Raw genomic sequence first — 23,349 nt, 5'->3', positions numbered from 1 at the left:
TGCTGTACTTCATAATTGCTAATTTTACTTGTATTTTTTTACAAGGAATTTAAATTTCTATTGCTCAACAAATTTCATTAGCTTATCTAGAACTCTTCAGGTTACTTAGCACCTGATTTAGTATGAGACTTAAAATCTATCTTAGTCCAGGCAGCTATCCCTGATGAAATAAGGGAGCAGAAGGCTCTTGAATAACACTTGAGGACAATCAATAAACAGGGACAAATGCACTTCCCAAACACTGGCACACCTTGAGCCCCAGATGAATCCACACTTAAAAGCAGGCAGGCTGGAGGTAGAGAGATCATTGCACCTGCCCACAGTCTGGCCAGAGATTACAGGCTTTCCTAATCTGTACAGAGACGCTCGAGCAACTTCCCTGCGAGAATGCTACAAGAAAAACTAAGAACAAAATTCCCCTGTCAGAGGTGACCTTGCAGGCAAGCACACAATATGGTGACAGTCAATGTGAAAATCAGAAAATGTTCCATATTTGAGGAGCTCTGTGTGTGCTTCTTGGCATGGTTTCTCTGCCCCCTTAGAGAGCTGGACACATTGCTATAGCTTAGGATTCCCAGGGATGGATAAGGACAAGAATTCTTCCTTTCACTGAGGAGAAAACCTGCCTTTGTTGTACATGCTGATTAGCACCACTGCATTGTCTCTGGCACAGTACAGGTGCCTTATAGAACACTGAGAGAAGTATAGGGGGAAAATCCAGGGACAACATCAGATTTTCTGATCATTCAGGACTCTTTCACTGCTGTTTTTGAGTTCTCCCAGTTTTCAGAAATGGTTACCTATATATTTATGTCACTCAGTTATGCTTGCACTTTGCTGTAACACATTTCTTGTAGCTGTGCTGTTTGTTCGTTAACTCCTTTGAACATATATATTTATTGCACTTACATTAACTGCAAGCAAACATTTGGAACTATAGAGATGCTGGTGCCAAACAATCCAGCCTTTACAATTATTGAAGCCTACTTTAAAACCTCTGAAAAGCTAATCTCAGTAATAATCCCTCCCTTTCCAACAAGAAATGCCTCAAAAGCCTGCAGATGGTTTTCACTCAGTTATTTTGCCTTTCCTCAATTTTATCCTTCCCTTGGAATTAATTATCTGAAATAAATATTATTTAATTACTTTAGCACAAGGCCATTTTCAAAACAATTTCCCTATACCTTCACATATTCAAGAACAGACCCTTCCTACAGAATCATGAATGCATCCAGAAAACAAAAAATGCAAACGTCAGTGTCTTGGTATTTATGTCAAATCCTGTCCCAGCTGTTGGGAATTTCTGCCTTAGCAGCAGTACTCAGTCTGAGGCACAGTCAGCATCACATTACACCTCCTCCAGATCCTGTGATCTGGAAAACAGAGTATCCACACCAATGTATTAAAGCATCTGTCAAAAAGCCATAATTATATTACTATTGTTTCTTAGTTCCAAAACTGCATGATCTGTCACACCTTACATCACTTGTTTCACACTAGACCCAACAGTCCCAGTACAGAAATTAACTTTATCACAGAGACCATGCCATTTTGAACTAGTGAAGCATCAAACTTGCAAAGATGGGGCTGCTGCAGCAGCAACCTGCCCTGGCAGTCACTGGACCTGGAGAACCCCCACACCCCAGCATGGTTCATCCCCAGATGCAAGTTCATCCCATTTCCCTTGATCCCAACCTCACCAGGCTTCAGAGGAGCCCTTTGAAGCTGCTCTGACTTTTATCTAGTCAGCATCAGCCCAAGCAGTGGTACCCTGGTGGAAAGAGCCTGCACAGGTGAGGCTGCACTCGGATGATGAAGGCAACTTTCCAGGTAATGCTTCCAATGTGTTAATCCTGCTGTGACCCTGCCACTGCCTACAAACACAGAGAACATTTCAAATAGATTTGCTTTTCTTCTCAGAGTGATGGGGGACCTGACTCCATATCAAGCCTTACCACTGTCTTGCCAGGAAATCAGGCTTTACTCACACACACAGAAAAAAAAAAAAAAAAAAAAACCAAACAAAAACAACTAAAAAAACTGTCTCAAAAGGACCTTTCATCAAAGAATTGTTTGCCACTTGGAAAACTTACCCTTAAGTACTATATTCCAGACATCTCGGTAGCTAACTGCTACTTGAGGTGCAGGGTTTCAGTTTTGGGGGTTATTTGGTTTCTTAGTTAGCTCTAGCATTTATTTCCTAGAGAGGGAACCATGTCTCCTGAAGGGCTTTTCTCTCAGCATTGCCATACAAGCACTTTTCTGAAATACTCTGTAGCAAAACCAAAACAATGGGAAACAAGCAAAATCTCCAAACCACTTTTCTAAGCCCATTTTCCACTGGATTATTGTAAAACTGCTAAGTTTGTTTTTTGGTGCTTTTTTGGGGGGGGGAGAGGGGTTGGGATTTTTTTTTTTGGCTTTTGTAGGACAAGCAACAACCTGCTACAGCAGTGAAAAGTCCAAGCCAGCTTGGTCCCTGGGGTCCTGAGAAACAGCTCACCAAATTAACTTGGTACTAGACTTCATGTGGGCTCACAATGAGCATGCATTACAGGAGAACCTGTAACTTCAGAAATTCCAGGATGCAGCAGAAAAGCTGGGCAAATGGACCAACAAGCCAATGGTTTCATGATTCCCCATGGCTTCAGACTCCTGCAGTATTGAAGTGGTACCTTAGGCATGCCCTGAACTGCAGGGAGGGCCGAGGGCCAGGCAGCCCGGCAGGGAAGCCCTCTGTGCTACTGCCATGTGATTCTGGCAGATTGCACACAGGGAGCTGGGAAATGACACACCTTTTTCTATAATTTCTCTGGTTTGTCAATATTGTTCCACCTCCAAGGAAGTGAAGTGATAGGAGGCACAAGCAGATGGGAATGTGATGGCATATAGACCTTATTTCCAATGGTGCTCTGTATGTATTGCCCTATAGCCAAAACAGCATATACTTAATATTTGCAAACACATCTTGGGTAATTAGATTGCAAATTCAACCTTTCCTTCGGCCACTATGGCTCCTTTCCCAAGGCGAGGCTGTTACTGACAACACTTGCACACAGCTCTGCTCTCCACAGATGAGGTTTCTCCCTTTTTACTAAAAAGTCAGGAACCATTTCACTGTGTTTGGCTCTTGTGGTGATGGCATCTCATCAAATCTGCATGTGCCACAGTCCAGGATTATCAGGATGCTCCGCTGTAGCAAACTGCCTGCATCAGAAACCATTTTACCTCCTCCAGAAATTGCTTGGAGACCTGCTGCTGTGTAAAACTCCTGAAGAGCAAGGCATGTTCTAGTCATGCCTTCTACTGCATTTTTCAAGTTGTGACTGCACAGTGCACAGTCAGAGCAGGCTGAGAGCTGAAATTCTGAGAGAACCAGCCTGGACACCAGCAGCTGCTGTTCCAGCCTTTTCTAACTCGCTCAGGTAGGACTGTAAAAGGAGTTTGAAAAGGGTGGGAGAAACTGTGCAGAAAACTTGCTTTCCTCACACTTTTTAATGGTAATTTTGTAGATGTCAAACCTTGTGAACTAGTTGGGGTTTTTTAAAAACTGATTTAATCTCAGCTACATGAATGTAAACTTGGAGTAAATCCACTGATTTCATCAAAGCAGTTACTCCAGATTTCATAGCTCAGCCTAGATAAGAATCCAGACGCATCCATGCATACATATCAGTTTGGGAAAGAGTTGTCTATAAGCAGCCTGTGGAAACATGGAAGAAACACTGCCGTATTCAGGGGCTGCTAATGCAACAAAAGGGATTATATCAAAAGTATACTGAGAGCAGAAAATGCACTTGGCTTCGACATTTCACCCGGGAGGCTCTTTCTGGGCTGCAAAACTCCTTCTTGATTTCCAGCACTTATTTAAGATGACTCCCTTTCCCTCCATAAAAATCAACCCTCACTTCCAAGCTGCTCTGAAGCAAGTTTAACCCTTGTGCTCACAACCAAATGCATGCTCTGCTGCTGCCCTTCAGAGAGCAGCGAGCACAGCCCTTCAGAATCTTGCTGCCAGGCCCAAATGCTGAACACAAACATTCAGATTCTCTGTTTTATAGTTCCCCACAAGCTTCTAAGCCTCAGTACCACACATCTATTACCTGGCATAACACACTTTACGTGCTCCTAGTCTAGCTACTCCAGCTGTGCAGCCTGAGCAGAGGAGAGGCACTGAGAGGAAGAGGCAAAGCCAGCTGAAATGCAGCTTGCAGGCAGGGCTGCTGCTGCAGGGGAAAAGACAGCTCATCCCTGCTAAACTCATCGGCTCTGCTCACACTTCTCTAATGGAGAGGAATTGATTGCAAAAAGCACGCTTGGCATGCCCTGTGGGCTGCTCCTGCCTCACCACAGCAGTCAGATGTGGAAAGGAGCGCTGGCAAAAATAAGCATAGCCAGGGTGGTTCTTTCTGCCCCAAAAAGCACTCTCAGGGACACAGCTCCGGTGCTGAGCAGGGCTGGCAGAGTAGCAAAGATGCCTTTTATGAAAAATGTCACATTTTTCAAGGTTGGAGCTGCTTGGGCCAGAATTAAATCTGGCCTTTGAAAAAGAATGTTTCCATCTGGAAATAGAGTGTATTCGTATGTGCATGCTAGGTTGCACTTGGGTCATAAAATCATAGAAACATTAAGGTTGGAAAAGGCCTTCAAGATCATCAACCCCATGATCAAAAAAAAACCCATTTTCTGGCCAGAAACTCAAAAGCTGTGACACTTTCTGCAAACTGGATCATCTGGATTCAAACCACTGTGCCAGGTCAGGCCCAGACCTGGGGGTGCACATGCAGGGTTTTGAGTCCTCAAAATTCCTCAGCCATGAAAACTGATGTGCTGATCTGGAATAACCACGCTCCACTGGCCCAGGTCTTCCAGAAATTCAGAGAAGTTTACCTTGCACTGCCAAGTTTACTGCTGGATTGAGACTTTGCCTTGCACCTGGTACAAGGAGAACCTAAACTCAGCAAGTTACAGGCTAGATAATGTAACAGAAGTGTCAGCATGGGCCTAGATCAGGTCTAGATCAAACTGCCACCACCGAGTGCTCCAGCAGGGTTTAAATCAGCACTAATTATCCCAAAAAGATGCTGGGGTGTGGCAGATAAACCTTGATGTCCCAACTCTCAGATGAGTGTCCCCTTCTTAAGGGGCAGTTCTAGGCTGCTCTCCCCAACCATCCTTTCTGTTGTCCATCTCCGTTTGACTATAAGCTTCATCTTGGCTTGGAGAAGTCTTTTGTGTCTAATCTTTTTGTCTAAAGTTTCACTACAATCAGCACACCTGGGCAAAAAGTTTTGAGTTAACTAAAACATGGTATTTTTCAAAGGAAGATGTGAGCATCAAAGTATCAAAACTTTCTCAGGCAGATGGGACTAGAAGGGGAAAACCTGTTTAAAAGTCATGTTTTGGACTAATGTCCAAAGGCAAGGAGGATGTGGGGTGTGTCTCTGTGCCACAGAGTAAGCCAGCAGCATTCACTGGTACTGAGTTTTGGAGACAATGGGAAAAACATTGTTTAAACTGCCTGTCTCTCAGTAAGGATGACATGGTATTGATATACTTTTTCTTGGTCACTAGAGATTTTGAAAGACTTCAGGAAAATCATCAAGCTATAATATTTAACATACAAAAAAATCCCACTGGAAAAAAAAAACAATCCCTACAGCTCAGGAGTATCAGTGTGACAACCAAGAACCAGCAACATACTTATACTGAGCCTGCTGAATAAAATATCAAATTTTCACTGGAGTTAAGCAGGCTTTTCCTGGAATAAAGTCTGCAGGTCATAATACAAAGACATAGCAAATTATAAACACTGGAAGAATATATCTAACTTGGAAAGGTACCTTATGAGTTAGTGCTAAGACTTTGTCACTGGCTCTAAATTAAAAGCTCTGCAGGCCTATATTAAAGATACTTAGACATGATCAGCTAAGTAATCAAAATTATTTACCTCCACTAACAGTGTGATCCTCTAGGCAGAACGTGATGCAATTAGAGAAAATGCAGGAACTTTTCCTTATTAGAGAGAAAATACGGACTAGAAATTAATGATTTCACTAACCCTTGAATAGCTATTCAACATTTGGACACATTTCCCCTTCCTTCAAAAAAGTCACGTGACAAACAAACCCCCTTCATTAGAGTCTTGAGCCCAAGATTTCTACCTGAAATATTTATAGGTAATACAGAAACTTTTCAGGTTTCTAATTACTATATGAATTATGGAAATAAAACAGTTTAGAATGAGAAATCTGACATAATTCCACAGGGATTCCACTGAAATTTCCCTAGATCTTATATACTTCAGTGGAGATGAGTCTGTATGCTACAGTATTGATTTAAATACTGTCATAACTTCTGGAAGTCTATAATCGGAAACCATTTCCTATTCAATTCCATCAGAACTCTCAAAAAACTCCATGTAAGAATATTATCTATTACATTTCACAAGGCATCATCTTAAGGCCAATGTATTACCTTGTAAATAAGAATTCCACTTTTAATCAACATGTCCAAGTAGATTACTTCCACAAGATGACATTAATTTACTATTTTTAAAACCAATATCTTTACCTATCTCCATTATTTTCAAGAGCAGAATAAATGCATTTGAAGGTTTTCCTCTAGGTTAATCTATAATAAAACCAGAAACCTTTCCACTATGGCCATTAACACCCACAGCTCCACAAAAATTTAGTTTTTTCCTGTACATGCCCAAAACACAACACATTTCTCAAAAGCGTGTTTTAAATTTAGTCAAAATAACACAAAACAGCAGACTAGACCAAACATGCCACGAGCTCATCGTTTTCAGCTTTGCAGAATCATTTCCGTTTTTATTTCTACAACTTTATTGCCTTTTGCCAAAATACATGGCACTGGCATCTCAGCATTTCTTGCCTTCATTAACAGAGGTTGGCTGCTTCCATTTCTCCTTGAAGTGTTGCACAGGGACAGGGTAAGCCTCCAAAGGTAGGAGGTTAAGTTCAGACATGCATTTACATGGTAGCTGCTCCTGGAATTTAGCTTGCCTACCAGGAGTTATTTCTCATTTATTAATGAGAATACTCTCTCTGCCCCCTTTTGAAGGGCAGAGTGGAGTTATTATCCCTTTTTCACAGATGGGGAAGCAGAACTGGGGTCACTTGCCTCAGCTGAAGTCCCAACCACCTCGCCTCCAGCCACGAGCCACTTTGCAGAGTGCTGCTCAAATCAACACCCCGCAGCAGGGACAGCAATCCCTCACAGAAAAGAGGGACTCAGCTGGGGCTGCAGTCTGGCCTATTGCCATCACATAATGGTCTCCCATTTCACTCCCTGTGCCTTCAGGTCTGCACCTGAATCACAGGGAATATAATCCAGTTCACTTCTTTTGAACTTTGGCTGCCCCGTGGCCCCCGCAAGAACTGTTGCTCTGCAACAGAGCACGCAACAAAATCATGTCTGTTTCAAGTAAATGGAACAGGTGTAATTTGGATTCCATATGCAAATCCCAAATGACTTGTGGATTTAACTTGAAAACTGGGAAAATGCTTAATTGTGTCATTAAATTGAGATCATGGAGAAGATAAACTGGCCCTACGGAGCCAATGAGACTTTCACTGCTGACTTCACTGGGTCAGTGTTTGACTCCAAATGAAAAGAGAAGCTTCTTCTGTAAATCAGATCACCCTTTACAGGATCTGATCTAATACTCAAAGAATTTGGAAAGGCAAACAGAAATTCAGCTCCTGGTGAACTTGTAGCTTCAAATGACAATAAAGAAAGGAGTGGCATAGGAAACTGTAACCCCATTGCACCACTGGTCTTTAGGAAAATAAAGATAATGTGGAGTATGTAACACACTCCCAGAAAAGAAGCACTGGTAAGTCCCATCCCCAAGTGGCTGCCTTGCAAGCTCTGAGCACTTCTGCTCAGAAATTATCAGGTTCATAAAAGTTACAGATAAGTCCACCACATACCAGGTTCCTTTCTTTCCCCCTCCAATTACATAAATTAATAATGTTTGGGATTACACTAGTTGGAAAAAATGCATTAGCACAAAGCATTAAAAACATGCTCTATACAAAGGCAAAAATTCATATGGGTCCCTGTTTTGCTACAGCATGAGGAAAACCATTTACCACAATACGTTAATTTCTTGAAAAATACAAGTGTTCTTTTTCCTGTATTCTGGCTTTTTTGCAGCTTTTAAGATAGATGGTGAAGCAAATGCCACCCTGTATCAGCAGTGATCTCATCTGCTAGTATTGTCAATTAGGGCTGCAACATCAACCCTTGATATAGTGAGGAGCTGGCAAAAAAACCCGCCAGCAACCTGTAATTGCCTGTGCTGGGAAAGAGTAACTGTGCACCCTGCAACCCACTCACTGCAATATCCACCAGGAATGAGTGGCCATAAAAATGGGGCAGGTAGCACTGGATTGCCTATTGCTTTCAGCAAATTGGAAATAACCCACGGAGCGATGTTTTGGTTGATTTGTTGGTTCATATGAGGCTGTGAAAACAGCTTAAGTTGTCCAGCTACGACACAAGAGCTCAGCCAGGAGCCACAGCTATCAGGGTAGCAGTGAAAGAGGAGGAAAACACAGAAATTGCTCCAGTAGGAGAGGTCTGATCTGATGAGGTGAGGGCAGCCCCAGCTCTGTGGGAATGTCAGGAGAGCAGGCAACTCCTGGATAGCCCCAGAGTCTGCACTGCTTCTCCTGTTTCTGCACAGTAAAGGGCTGCACCGAGGAAGAGCTGCTGCTCCTGAGTATGAATTGCTCACAACTCAGAATAACTACCTGCACTCAGTCATTATGCATTTTCAAACAATTACACTGTCTGTGGGGTTCTGAGCAGCATCTGCATCAACATTTTGAAGAGGGAAAAAACTGTAATTTAAGTCTTTCACTGATTCAGCTTTTTAAGTGATGCCACTTTGGAAAACTGGCCTAGAGAACTGTATCCTGTTCATCACTCCCTAGGTATTTCACACCCTTTGCCCTCCTGAAAACAAGTTTTCACCATCTTACATACAAGAAAAAACAGAAACAAACCAAAAACAAGCAAGTAAAATCAAAAGTTAAAAGACAATGAGTTGTTTTCCAATGAAATTTTTCAAGATAATACTATTATTAAAAATTCCTAATTTAAACAAGTTAGTGCTTGTAACCTTCAAATGAAAAATAAATACAAGAAATATTTTCTCCAAATATTTCTGTTTAGCTGACCACAATTAAAGAAAACATTCAACCATTTTGACATAGTTTGTATGCTTCTCCCCGAGGCAGGGCTGCAGACAGAAGAGGAATTGTTCCAAATACTCATCAATCCCCAGAAGGCAAGGCCCATCCACATAATTAGACACAGCAAAAGGCTTATTTCTTTCTTCTTTCTATTTATAATATCTTTTACATAAATCCTTGGGTCCTTACTTAATTTTTATTGAAAAGAAACTGCTTGACATTTTCCCCAGGTACCTACTGAGCAATCCTGAATTAGGACTTGAGGCTGTGACACACATACACCACTGTCCCATCCATAAATATGCAAGTGTCACATCCATAAATATCAATAAAAGGCTATTGCTTGAAACAGAGATAGGATGTGCCTTCCAGCACAAGCCCAAAAACATAGATCACCAAATCCTCTTCACCTCTTTGAGGACTTTTGTCAAAATAAAACTGCACAGCAACCTCAGACTTGCTGAGACCAAACCCTGTAGGATAGGAAACCCCCTTTTCAAGATGTAACTTGAGAAAACTGCTACAGGCTGTTCTAAATAAAGAACACAAGCACTTCCTAAAGCCATCGTTACTAAACTGCCATCCTCCCAAGGGAAAAAGCAGAACAAAACAAAAACACATTATTTTTGTGCTGCCGTAGCCATGAATTTTAGAAGTCCCCCTCACCACCCCTGAAATTTTGGATCTGGAGGATGCAAGAGATGCTCAGCTCTCTCCAGATCATTTGTCGAGAAAGTCCCCACCTTTGCCATGCACTGCCAGGGTTTGCCTTCCCTTTTCATGCCAGCTACCTGCCAGTCTGGGTTAAGAGCAAAAACCAAAGCTTACAAAGCAGGACAGGAGTGATCTGAGCCAAGTATGAGATCCAGGGACTCTGACACAGACTTACTCCAGAGTAACCATTTAATCCTTCTACCTCAGCCTTTCTCACTGAATTAAAAAAAAAAAACAAAAACTATCAATCACCTACTTTGTAGGTCATATATTTGCAAAGCCCTCAGGGAGATGGCAAGCATTATACAAACTATATGCACACATGTTAACACTGATTAATTTTCTCTGTGCAAACATACCCTTTTTTCTTCTTCATTGCCCCTCCTCTCATTATATCAGCAGTCTCATCTGGAGGAGGACGAGGAACTGCTGACAGCTGAAGTATTTTCCGCAGTTGTTCTTTTGAGATTCAGAAATGCAACCACTCAACACAGCCCTGTGTTCAGCTGACTGTTTCCTTAATAGCTTTGCTCTTTCATGTGTTTCCTCATTTTCTGTTACATGAATTTAAAGCAATCTGATTTCCAAGTTAATTTGAAATGATCCCGGATCCATTAGTTGAGGGTATCATTTGCAAAATAACTCTGAGAGACAACTTTCACTCGCTATACTTTCAGATGTACCCTCAGAAAACAAAGACAGGGCTAGCGATGTGAATAAAGTCAGCAGAATTTGACCTAAAAAGCATGTCTGTGTACAGAGGCATAGGGATACAGCCTAACTGCATAAAAGCCCTGTAACACATGCAATAGCTCCTCCATAGCCTGAGGTTTACACCAATGAGCAGCATTTTTGCGACAGTGCTTACACCAATGACAATCAGAATATATAGAGTTTTTTCAGAAGACTATCTGTAAGCATTTTTCTCAGGATGTTTGAATGCACAATTTCTGAGGAAAATAATTTAAATGTTTTATGGAATAAAATTTCTGTTTCAGTTGTCACAAAGGAACCCAGGTTGAAGCTGAGGACTTCTGTTTTGCCATCAGCTCCGCAATGGCAGTTTCCATTAGATATAACAGAGGCTGGCCCCCTGCACCCAAGGGTAGAATTGGGATCCCTAACTTGCAGCATCCACTCATGCTCATGCATGGAACAAACTGTATTGGCAAAAGTTTCCCAGAGATGTTGTGGAATCTCCCTCTTTGGACATATTCAAAAGCTCTTTGTAGCTGGTCCCAGGCAACTGGCTCTGCTTGCCCAGGGGATTTGGACCAGACGACCTCCTAAGGTCCTTCCCAACCTCAACCAGCCTGTGTTTCTGTCAAATGGGCAATGTTCTGGTGCACCTTGGATGAATGGCCTCTGACTGCCAGTGCAGCCTCTGGTCTGGGTACTGTAGAGATGTCCCAAGTAACACCTCAAAGCTGTCCGTGCATAACTGCAATTGGAAGCACCCAGATGGCTGAAGTGACAATTGTTAGAGGCTGGAAGCTGAGGGGAATTTCAGAGCACTGGCTGGGGGATGGAGACGTGGCTGGATTTTCCTCCTCCTGTTCAACAAGTGCAAATCTCCACTCTGAGATGTGTGTGCAATCAGCAGCTCACAGGCAGGAGCCCATGTGCATATTCCACAACAATCCGGGAGCCTTCTGAGACAGAAAATGTCTCTTGTGTATTTACTGACCACCTAATGGAGTGGGAAAGCTGAACAAGAACCCAATAAAAACATGACAGGCTAACTTTCCAGCTGCAGTCTTTAAGATAAAATCATTAAGGAATTTAATTTGATAATGCTACCAAGAAAAAGAGTCTTGGAGGACAATGCTCAAGAAACAACACCTCACCTCTGTATTGAGCTGTGTCAAGCACACAAAAAAAACCAAAAAACTGTGTTTAAAGAGAAAAGCAAGGATTTTGAGTAGCAAAATCCTCCTGCCAAGCAATCTGCTCTCAGCTGACTATAAAATCTCTCATGCTGTAACGCCAAAACTCCCGGGCAGAGAACACACTGACTCGCAGTATAATGTTTGCAGTAGTTAAAAGGGAAGAAGCAATCATGCCTGCTTTCAGAAAATGAGATGGTGGTCTCATTAGCAAAAAAAATTCAATTGCAATAGTTACCTCGGCATGTAAAGGACTCGCTCTGCCACCACAAATCCCACCCTGAAGAAGAGGTTGCTGGCTGGGATGAATGGGAAAACCAGGAACAACAAGCCAACCAAAACTTCTTTGTGTTCCAGTTTCTGCAATAATACAAAATTAAACAAGTATCAACTAAAAAAATCCAACTTAATTCACCTCTAACTTTCCCCTTTCTTTTGAGGGTCATAAAAAAGCAACTTAGATTAACATTTGGTATGGTTTTTTGCATTTAAAAGAAATTTTTACAAGACACTAGTCTTTGGTCTTTATGCACTCCTGGTGCATCTAATATGCCCAGAAGGTGTGCAAACACTATCCACTGTGTCTGTTATTACCCTTGGTATTTTTTCCAAGGTCAGCTCTATCATATACATGGCACAGCTATCAGCTAAGATAGAACTCATGATAGTAATATGTAAGTGTAGAGTGAATGCATACATTAGCATGTCTGTGACAGTGTGACTGTATGTAAGTACACAAATGCACATCACATACACACAGACTGCTGTGCTCAGTCCTAAATGTTTATAACATAGAAAAAGTCACATTTTGTGTAAAGAAAACTAGCCCCAAGTGATACATTAATACAGTCATTTTATCTCTTTCAGGGAAAATATCTACACTTGAAACGATACTTTTGCACACAAGATCTCCACACTCATACAGAGGCAAAAATTTGAGACATGCTGTATGCTAAAATTAATGTTTTTCACTTGAGCTCAGTTAATGCCCTCCACTTGTACTCACTTTAATGCTCGCTCTTTGAGGAGAAATTAAATTACCACATGCAATTCAAACCAACTGTGATACATGGGGCCAACACAGGCATCTGGGGATGCAGCGGCCACTAATCCAGCTATGGAGAGACCCAAGTCTCCTGAGCAAGCTAAGCTTCAGGTTTAGCTCCAGCCCAAGAGGGTAAATCAGCTCTTGCTTCTCAAAGAATAACACCAGGATAGAAGTGAAGCTTTAGGCCTGTTCAATCACCCAGGCAGACATCTGTGCTCTCCTGGCTCACATACTGCTTCTGTCTGCAGACATCGCAAGACGCTTTGTCATGCTTAGAAACAGATGCAACCAGAATCACTTAATGGCTGCAGCACTTTCTAATTGTTGTGCGAAATTTCTCAGTTTTGGAGAGCAAATTGACTTCTCTTTGCCGGAGGGAGCTACGTTTAGAAACATTGAACAAGATTTCTGAGTAGAGAAATGGAGCCCAATCAATGATGCGGGGCCAAGCAGTACAAACTGTCTTGCTTTTGCACAGCTGCAGACTGCAACAGCAGTTACCACTGGTCTAGACAGTGGCTGAAATTCAGAAGTCCTACTACTAAAACATATCCATCCTATTCTATGGGAAAGACAACAAGTCTTTTCGACAGGTACCAGAAGCAAGGGTACGAGTCAGGAGGCTCTGATGTCGCTTCAGAGGAGCTGAACCACAGGACCACAAAGAAGTGCACAGATTTCTCCTGGCTCAAAGAGGAATCATGAGGCAGAGAGAGGAGTAGAATTCACGTCTCCAGACTTCTCTACCATATGTGTTTTAAATAGCACCACAGTTATCTATGGTACTTCTATCATCCTCCTTTTCAGTATCTTGGATTCACAGTTACTAGTGCCTACATGCAGTCACAACAGCATCAAAAGTACATTGTTCTCAGAGCTGAAGGAGGCATCAGTCCATAAAGATGATGAGCAAAGGTGCCTGGTAATTACAACAGAAAATTGAATAGGAAAAAGAAAAAAAAGGACTAAAAATTTCTTCTCAACTCTGAATTAAAATTACCAGTTCTAGCTCAGTTTCAGCTTCCCTCCCCACCCAGATCTGGACATATACTCCATTTTTCTCCTGCCATTTGACTCTCCCTTCCCACTTTGTCTGACCTTATTATGGTGCCCATCTTCTGCCACCACTCTGCCCCAGGGGTATGACACTGAAGACCCTAAGGCACAGCAAGGTAAGTTGGGCCTAAGGGAGTGTACTGCTGGCAGATACAACATTCTCAGTCCCCAAGATACACAGCTGCTTTCAACCAAGCCAGCCATCAAATATTTCTCCAGCTGTTGATCACTAAATCAATAATTGGGAAAACAACCTCTAGTTAAACATCTCTAGGAAGGACATGGTGTTATTCAAGGCTGCAGCATTGCAGATAAGCAAAGGAAACAATGTTAGAGAAAGACAAATAAAACTTGTACTTCAAATGGGAAAGAGGAAAATGTGGGAATTAACTCAGCTGAAGGATCAAGTGGATCTGTATACCCTTTTTCTCCTCAGAACAAATCACAACTCCATTCTAATGCCATTGAGGGCTGCCAGCTCAGTCCCTTGGGCAGGGCTCAGAGAGAGAAGCCCAGCACACACAGACCAGCCTCACGGAACAGCAGAACCCTCCATGGTGCTCCTTATTTCTGAAATAAAAAATACCTGGCAGTGCCCTTCTTAAAGCATTCCACTAAGGCAGAGGCTTTTGGGAAGAGCTGGTCCTCAAAGGCCAGGCTTCAGCTGGCTTTGTGCTACGTGTGGTCCTGCCCGTGAGCCAGTCGTAGGGCTGCAGGAACAGAGGGCAGCAGGAACTCCCTCTCAACACAAGCCATAGAAAATTCCCTCCATATGATTTTTTAAATAAAACAAATCCAACCTATACATGACCTGTTACATTTTCCAGGCAAAGAAATAAAATAAATATTAGGACCATTTATTTGGTTTAGCTACTTTGGTCTTATGATCCCACTTGAGATAGTTCAGCTAAAGGTGTCAGAATCAGCATCTTTCAGGTGCCCAGAGCAGTAGTAAAAGCTTTTAAAGAGTAATAGGCAATTTTGTTTGTCTTCTTTCTCCTTAAAATAAAATAGCTAGGACTAGAAATTATAGATCACTGCATTCTTTTTACAGAGAGACAATTCCTTTCCTCTTAAAGACAGTGCTTTCTTTTGGAAATACAAAGCTTGTCTTTTTGTGACTGTAGTCTCTGGTGGGGAGGAATCCACAAACATGTTTGAATTAATTTTAGAATGATTTCTCTTGTCAAGGACAAACTGATTCAAAACATTTGTTATAGTAAATAGTGTGGTGGGAGGGAGGAGTTTTGAAATTCACATCTAACTCATTACAATTAGGCCTTCATTCTATTGTAATAAAAAAACCCCACCAATAAAAACAACAAACCAAACCAAAAACTGATTTTAAAAAAACAACTTTCTGATTTTCTTTTCACAGACTTATCAAAGAACTAAAGAAAACTATTTCTCCCAAGAGCAATGCAAAAAAGTGTCCCTCTGTCTCAAACAGAATATCAAAGAATCACTCCAAGGTCAAAGATGATCAATACAGCAATGACTCTCAAAAACTGCTTCCGTAGCAATTTGGGGGGAAAGGAAGAAACTCTAGAATTTGCAATTGAAGAACTCTTTCCATTTTACATATAAAACATATTCCTGAGCCATAACTATTTCCTGACTGCACTAAAGCACAAGTCTTCTGCAAGGCAGAGCCCTCTAAGTGTGAGTGCAGGAGGGGCACAGATTACTTCAACATCAATGTCATAACTATGGACTTGCATAAGCCCACTGCAAATTCCTTATTTTTCCCCTCAAGGAAGCACAGTCTGAGGTGCCAGATCCATGAAGTCTGCACTGTGCTGACAGGACTGATGTTCACATCACCTGGCACCTCCAAGGGTCGAGGCACTGGAAAGCAGAGCTGTGAGGACAGCATTTCTCTTGGCTGCACTAAGCTGTACCTCAGGGAAGACAGCAACTGCACAAAAAAATCCAAGCAAATTCCATTGTGTTCTACCTCTTAATGTTTCCAAAGGTGTTTGCATGTGCCTGCCTGTTTGATGGGAAGGCAATCAAATGGGTTTAATTCCTTCCTCTGACAGTTTTTTTTGAGAATGAGGCAAGTGTCACCTCTCCACCATTTAGATCCAACAGCTCCGTGAAGTAAAGACCTCCTTCCTACCAAAGGCATCGATCCTTCTGACAGTGAGCTCTGGATGGCCCATTGCAGACAGTGAGATGTTATGCTTGGAACACCTGACTGCATGTGCAGAAAAGCTGCATGCAGGAAAGTTGGTAGAGCAGGGCTGTATAAAGCAGTGATTGCTATTACACATTTTCAAACGCTTGCAGCCCTAGGATGTAAGTGCATTATCCATCAAAAGACACACAGACTCAAAGGAGCTGCATGACTCTCTCTGCAGACCACAGACAGAGGATGGCACTTCTTCAGTTTATTCCTAACATCCATTTGTACAAACCCTTAGTGCAGACTACACACAACCCTACTTCATCTACTACCGCTGCACCACTCTCTCGAGAAGCCACAAGTGGCTCAGCAATGTGACTCCTCACCAGCCTGCATCAAACCCCTGGCAGTATCTCACCTGGCAAGAGGTCAGCATCTGCAAACACCCACTCTTGCACTTTCCACATATACAGCATTAAAGATAAAAGAGATGGTGTAGAAGCATGTCAAATTCACTCTCCACTCATGCATAAGGTGATAAAAAGAAAGCATTAAGTTAATCAGGAATTAACCTTAGGGACTGATTCCTTCAAAGGAAAAAAAAAAAATCTCTGTAGTTGAAAAGCTCACAGAAGCACTGGGTGTTTCCAAGTCCCACCTCTCTGTGGACACACAGATGGGCCATGGCAGAGCTGTACCATGCTCTGTGTGCCATCAGCATGGTCTCCTTTAGGTCACCAGCAGAAACCTGGATGGGACACACACATCTTTATCTACTGTGACCAAACAGGAGGCCACTGTGGAGCTGTAGTTATTTCACTCTGCTGCCTGTGCTACTGCTTCCAAGTGAATGATGCCAAAAGTCGGGTGTCAACAGATGGTCCAAAATACTCAAGCATTTGGTAAGCAAAAGGTAACTTACCAGCTTCAAAACTGACTCAGACACCTGTCTTACTAAGCTTGCTCCTAGAAAAAGAGCCACAATTTCTGTAATCACTACACTTTATTAGGAGTTTAATTTTTCATCTCATTATAGAAAAAAAAATTAAATCAGCATCTTCAGTAACACCAGCTACTTGAATGCCAGGCTTAGTAACTCACTCATTTCCTAAAATAACTAATTTTTTCTTGGTGATCATCTAGTTTTGATAGAAATAGCCATGGATTTCTAATGCTATTTTTATAATCACTGCTGACTGCTTAGTAACTACCTGACACACTGATACTATTGCAAGTATTTGGCAACAACAGAAACTATTTTCCAGTTCACCAGTGGCAGCACCTATTCAGGAACTGGTGCACAGGTAAACCAGTCAGAATCTGACCCCAAAACCCTTGAAAGGAGCACTGGCTTCCTCACCCAGGATTATCTGGAGAGAAATCCTTGGTGCACCTCTCAGACCACCCTAACAAGATCATTAATTCTCTGTTTCCAGAGGGAATGAAGTCCTGATCGGTACCAGGTAAAACAAAACATTTTTCAGGAATGCTGAAAATTCCTAAACTCTTTATTTACACGAGAACTGTGGGTGCTCAACACCTCTGGAAATCTGGCTTTCTGTTATGGAATTAAAGCAAAGAGCAATTTCCCATTCCCATAACAGGGCACAGATATATATTCCATAATATGTCACGTTTTATATTAGTATCTTAAGGGTAAAATTTTGATATCTACTATTTTCTTTTTCCCTGTAGAAGCCTGATACCTGTCCATTCAGTTGTGTGTTTATGATCTTTCTCACCCAGGTTTCTGAAATTTCCTTAAGATATAAGCTCATTTTCCCAATCCTTAATCTCTGTAACCTCTAATTCCACTTGACAAGCCAATTTGAGCAGAATGAAGAAGCACACAAATCTTCGAAAGAGAAGTGGAACATTCCAAAAGGAAATAGGAAAATCAACAAATTACTCCAGGAATTAGAACAATCATTTTGACCTTGTGGTGGCTTTTCCTTCTTCCCTTTCATTCTGTGACTGCAGGCTGCTTGACTAGGTGAGGAAAACAAAACAAAACATGTAAAATTCAATGCACAAATTTACATAAAAGCATGATCTTTGGAAAAACAACTCGGTTCATGGTGAATTTGCTCTTAAGAGGGTAACATGGAACAAGAGGAGCCGAACAAAAAACAAAACCCTCAATAGCTTGGCACCCCAATGTTTAACTAAGGCCAAGTAGCCACCATGAGCAATCATTACCTCTCTCAGCTGTAAATTTCTCACTCCTCATTTCACCTACACTCTCCTGCTCACCCCTACTACTGTGCCATTCCAAAACCTTTCAGCTCTGAGTAGGTCTTGAAATACTAACTCAAATCAGAAGAAAATGGCAGAATAAAAGGAGTAATTCAGCATTAATATGCTGAAAATGGCAGAACTACCTGCCCCCATGATAATTACCTACACCACCCTGCAGGCAGTAAGAGCCCATTTGGTGAGATGCTGAATATCTTCATAGTGAGCCAAATCAGAACTACTTCAAGCTGTGGTTTACCCAGAGTACCATGCTCCAAGCCTGTTATTTTCAAACATCTACCAAGCAAAAGAAAATCTGATGCAAAAGGTATTTTGACAATTCTTGTGTTTGCTTTTTTAATCCAAAACAGCAGTCGCATACAGACCAAGGCAGTTTTTCCCTTTAGCTGGAGTCTGTCAGCTGGCACAGCGAGATGCCTGGGAAAGCTTCCCTGCTCCTTCCAGCCCCACCAGGGACCCACACACAGCTGATGTGGCTGCAGCACTCAACAGGGCAGAAACACAGCCAGCGAGCTCGGGGTGCCTGAAAGGGGCTCCCCCCTTCCTCCAGATTTCACTAAACAGAGACTTTCTGGCTTATTACTCTCTCCCTGCAGCAAATATTAACAACAGAAGCAGCACAGAAAAAAGCTTGCTGCTAAGGATTAAGAACATCAGTCCTGACCTTCTCTCTATGTGGAAGGAATTCAAGTGGCCCTCAGGAAAATGAAAGCAGGATTTATTTTAAATGGACCTTTTATGGAAATGATTGTGGTTTCCAGCTTGTCAGATAGACTCCATCAATAAATAGCCTTATTCACCTTGCTGTGCCTTTGAAGCAGGTATTGTTCTGGAAGTGTTGTGGCATATAAATTTTGCTAGGCGTACTTTGTAACTATGCTGGTACTACTGTAGAATATTATAAAAGGCAATTGTTCCCCAGGAAGGTCCATAAGCTGTGATTTATTAATGAAATGCCAAACCTGGGAAACGAGGCAAAGGTCTCATGAGTGCAGGGTAAAGTAAATAGCATGACAGAATACACACAGCGAGTGCTAGCAGAAACAACAGAAACATGCACACAAAAAGAAGATGCAAATGCATTCCTCTCCTGGATGGTACTGAACGTTGCCAGCTAAGAAATTCAGTCTGAAAGTCACTGAAGAATATGCTCAGATGATATCCATACATATAATCCACCAGATAAATTGCAATATGATGCCAATTACAGCACAAAATAAAGTCATCACAATATGGTATAAAATGCCTTGTCTTGGCTAAGAAGCACCATGCAGGGAAATTCAAAAAGGCAGCATCACCTTTAAAATTAGAACTGAAATAAAAAACAACCAACTGTAGCATATGAAAGATCAGGATAATACATATGTCAGTCACATGTAATGAATATAACCTGAAAACCATCACAATTTCCTGGACCATATGTAGCCACATCACATAGAACAGCCAAGCAGGTTCTTTAAAATAGTTATAGAGCACACTAGATGTATGTTTTTAAATCTATGTGAAATGTTAGTGGCATTCCCTCCTCGGACATGAGCAAACTGCTGTACATCATTATGTGTTCAGGCTGAACATGCAGAAGGTGCTGAAAACCACCAGAAGGTACCTTTATAGTGCTTGTCACAAGTACAAATGGGTGAGGGCCATCAGTATGAGGTGCAATACCCTCCCCCAGATTGGCCAATTGCAAAAGCTACTCCTTCGAGTTAGTTTTCCAGATCACCCCTCTGAATTAGCCTGCCACATACATGAGTTTCCCACTATCAGCCCTCCATTTATCAGGTACCACAGAGAAAGTGGAATCCTATCCATCATGAGCTCTGCACACTTACATTCACAGCTAAAACTACAAGCTGCTAATTAGGCAGCGACCTAAAAATGCCATGTGGAGTGGCATCAAACATCTGAAGGGTCTTCCTTTCATGCTCACTGAATTATTATGACATGTCAAAGAAATAACTGTCGTCCTGATGATAATGCCAAGAATTGTCCTCCCTCCAGTTCACCAGGTGCTCCCCGTATCTTCCAGCAAAGAAAGGCAGTGCCATGTGCCCTTGGGTATCCCAGTGGCCATCTGAAGCACCAGATTATTTTTCTGACCTTGTGACTGGCATGCTTGATATCTACTGAGAGAATGCCTCATCCATTTCCTGGTACCTTTGTAATCCATCCGGAAGTCACACCACATCCATTCCTCATAGCCAAGGCTATCTTTGACAACGAACAATAAATAAATGTCATCCTCTTTTCCCAGCTATTAAAATTTCTCTGGGATGCAGGCATTTTCAATAGCACCCCCAGTGTTTATCACATCCCCAGCACACTGCTTGAAGCCCCCATGAGGAAGTTCACTGCAAAGAGTTGAGAGGAACAAGTCTTACTTGGGGAGCTGTTCATAGGGAGCTCAGCAGTTGATAAGTGAGAGGGATTCACACTGTGCAGGAGAAACAACCCAGAGAATGGAAGTTACATACAAGGAGTTAACAAAGCCATTTTTTAAGTGACCTCCTCATTAAGTAAAGAGGAGAACAACAGTGAAGGTGCACAAGCAGGATGAGAAGGAAGGCTTCTCTCTCCAAACAAACTGGAGAGCTGCCTTCTTTGTTTCTGCCCTTTTCAGCATCAAATCCCCATCTAGTAACAGGCATGTTCCAAGGAAAGCACCCATGGGTAGAAATCTTCCACTACTTCTTCACTTTCTGAGGTATAACAATGTTCACAAAATGAAACAAGAAAGCTTCATGCCTTAGATGTCCTTTATCAGCACCACACATACATGCCCAACAGAGTTATTACCCTAATCACAAATGTCAACAAATTAGCCCTGTTTAAAATTCAACAACAAAGGCAGAAATCCAATCCATGCATTCTCTAATTGCAGTCCACAGAAAATATTCCGTGAGTCTCCTGTGAGTTTGTGTTGTGGATGCACACACATCACCTCTTGCCACTGAAAATCAGTTCAGTGTTCACTGGACCAATGCCTTCACTGCTGCCAGAACAATTTCTAGCATTTCCACTCTGCAGAAAAGAAAGCAATGGTGCCACTGAGAATGAGTACAAGGTTTTCTCTCTTACCCCTGCACACCTACACTTTAAAGAGAGAGGCACACAGACTACATGCCTGTTCACTCCACAATCATTCCTTAGGAAATTGCAAGCTATCGCTTCCAGGTTAGACCTTGCAATGAAAAAGGAGAGAAAAATGGCTGCTAAGACTGCTCTGTTTGCTTCAAAAAGAGAGCAGAACATCTTATACTTTACAAAATGTGAGAAATCAACTGATATATCGCACGCTGCCTCTAAGCTATAAAACACTGAGTAATAGCTTGTCTGGGGCTTGACTGAAGGATGGTCCCTCTTGGGGGAAGCAATGCCCTATAAAAGACCACTGCTGCTGCATTCAGAAAGGTGCTTTCCTAAGACCCTAATACAATGAATTGTCCCTGCAGTTCATGTGCCCTGAACTTCCCTCTCCCTGTTATAAAAGGGATTGTTTGAAGTCAAATGGCATAATTTATTTCCAGGAAAAGTGCTGCTTCCTGTTTGCTTTCCTTGATAATTCATCCCGCTCAGCCCAACACAATCATCTTCATACCACTGAATGGCAGTACCATGGTTCAGAGATTGTGTGAGTTGTTAAAAATAAAACAGAAAACAGCTTTAGAAATGTAGAACTGCCTGAAAAGAAAAATATTTCCAATTGTATTTCTAATTATATACGTACATATGCTCCATGCCTTTAAGTGTTCAAAGTCAGATTGGAGGGGGTTCTGAGCCACCTGGTCTAGGGAAAGGTGTCCCTGCCCATGGCAGGGAGGTTGGAACTGGATGATCTTTAAGGTCCCTTCCAAACAAACCCTTCTGTGATTCTATACCAAGGGCTGAGGGAAACATGTCCGAGTTGATCCCCAGGAATTATCACCAGTTCCATGTTCACCGTGGGTTAGTTGGAGCTGAAAGTGCTCATGTGAGCACTTTCTCAAGATGGTTCTGGTTTTACTGGATTAGATACAAAAGCAGACCACTTCACATCCAATTTATTCAGTGTTTGGGGTTTTCAAGGATAAACACAAAGGGATCTTTAAGACTAATTTCAAAACATCTAATAAGTAAGTGCCCAAAGAGTAAAATTCACATTGTTTAACATTAACAGTGGTCAAGCGCAAAACTGAACTTGTCACAAAAAAGTTAAGACTTGCAGTTTCAAATCAAACAGCAGAATTCATAAATCCAGACTGAATTGTTTTTTAAAAAATTCATAAAAATATGATAAAATCTTTTTCAAGCAAACCAACAATATTAATCCTACATATAGTTCTGTCAGCAGGAGAAGAAATAAAAAGCAAACAAAACTTCAAAGAACATGGAATAAGATTGTTCAGAAGTCTTCAGTACTGGGCTAATGAGAATTTTATCATTAACTTCCCTGAGAACAGGATTAGGTCTAATACAAACAGTTCTGTATAGCTCTAGCAGTGAGTAATGAAGGCAGGAGGAATATGAGATGATGTACAACCTGCAGGTAGAACTGGTGAATACCTAATAAGGTGTTTTCCCATATTTCCCATACAGCATCTGTCAATGTATTATCTAAATTAATGAGTCTGTAGTCTCAAACTGTTTGGTTCATTTTCTGTCTCTTATCAGGACCACAGGGAAGATTGCCAGGTTAGACTGAAAATGTACAGGACCTGCACATTTTAGCATAACACAGGTATTAAAAACCTGACACCCTTCAACTACGCTTTTCAGCCATACATATATTTAAGGAAAAGAAACTTTTTGTACTATTTCCAAAGTGACTACCAGCACCTCTCCTAAAGAAGCTTCCACAACTCAGCTGAAAGAGAAACAGCTTGTAACTCCCTACGATACACAAAAAATCCACTTCCATGGAAGTGCATATCTGACTCCTGACAAGGCTTGTACAACCTCACTTTCATTTCTGCAGTGTGATTAATGGTACCTCTGAAATGCTGAATTGGGAAGTATGGCTTACCAAGTATATTATTTACGCTAAAGAACAAT

The 23,349-nt window shown here is 41.7% G+C and overlaps 1 protein-coding gene across 1 annotated transcript in view; it reads right to left on the bottom strand.

Annotated features, from left to right (window-relative positions):
* The window catches only part of LOC131593048 (protein O-mannosyl-transferase TMTC1-like), a 134,465-nt gene that overhangs the window by 48,760 nt on the left and 62,356 nt on the right, over positions 1 to 23,349 (bottom strand). Inside the window, exon 9 of the mRNA XM_058865223.1 lies at positions 12,069 to 12,190. Within this exon, the coding sequence (XP_058721206.1) occupies positions 12,069 to 12,190 (122 nt within the window). The remainder of the gene's footprint in view (positions 1 to 12,068; positions 12,191 to 23,349) is intronic.

Source organism: Poecile atricapillus, chromosome Z (genome assembly GCF_030490865.1).
Source record: "Poecile atricapillus isolate bPoeAtr1 chromosome Z, bPoeAtr1.hap1, whole genome shotgun sequence".
Classification (NCBI taxonomy): Eukaryota; Metazoa; Chordata; class Aves; order Passeriformes; family Paridae; genus Poecile; species Poecile atricapillus.
Note: the sequence above shows the minus strand (reverse complement) of the source record. Positions and strands in the feature narration are given on the sequence as shown.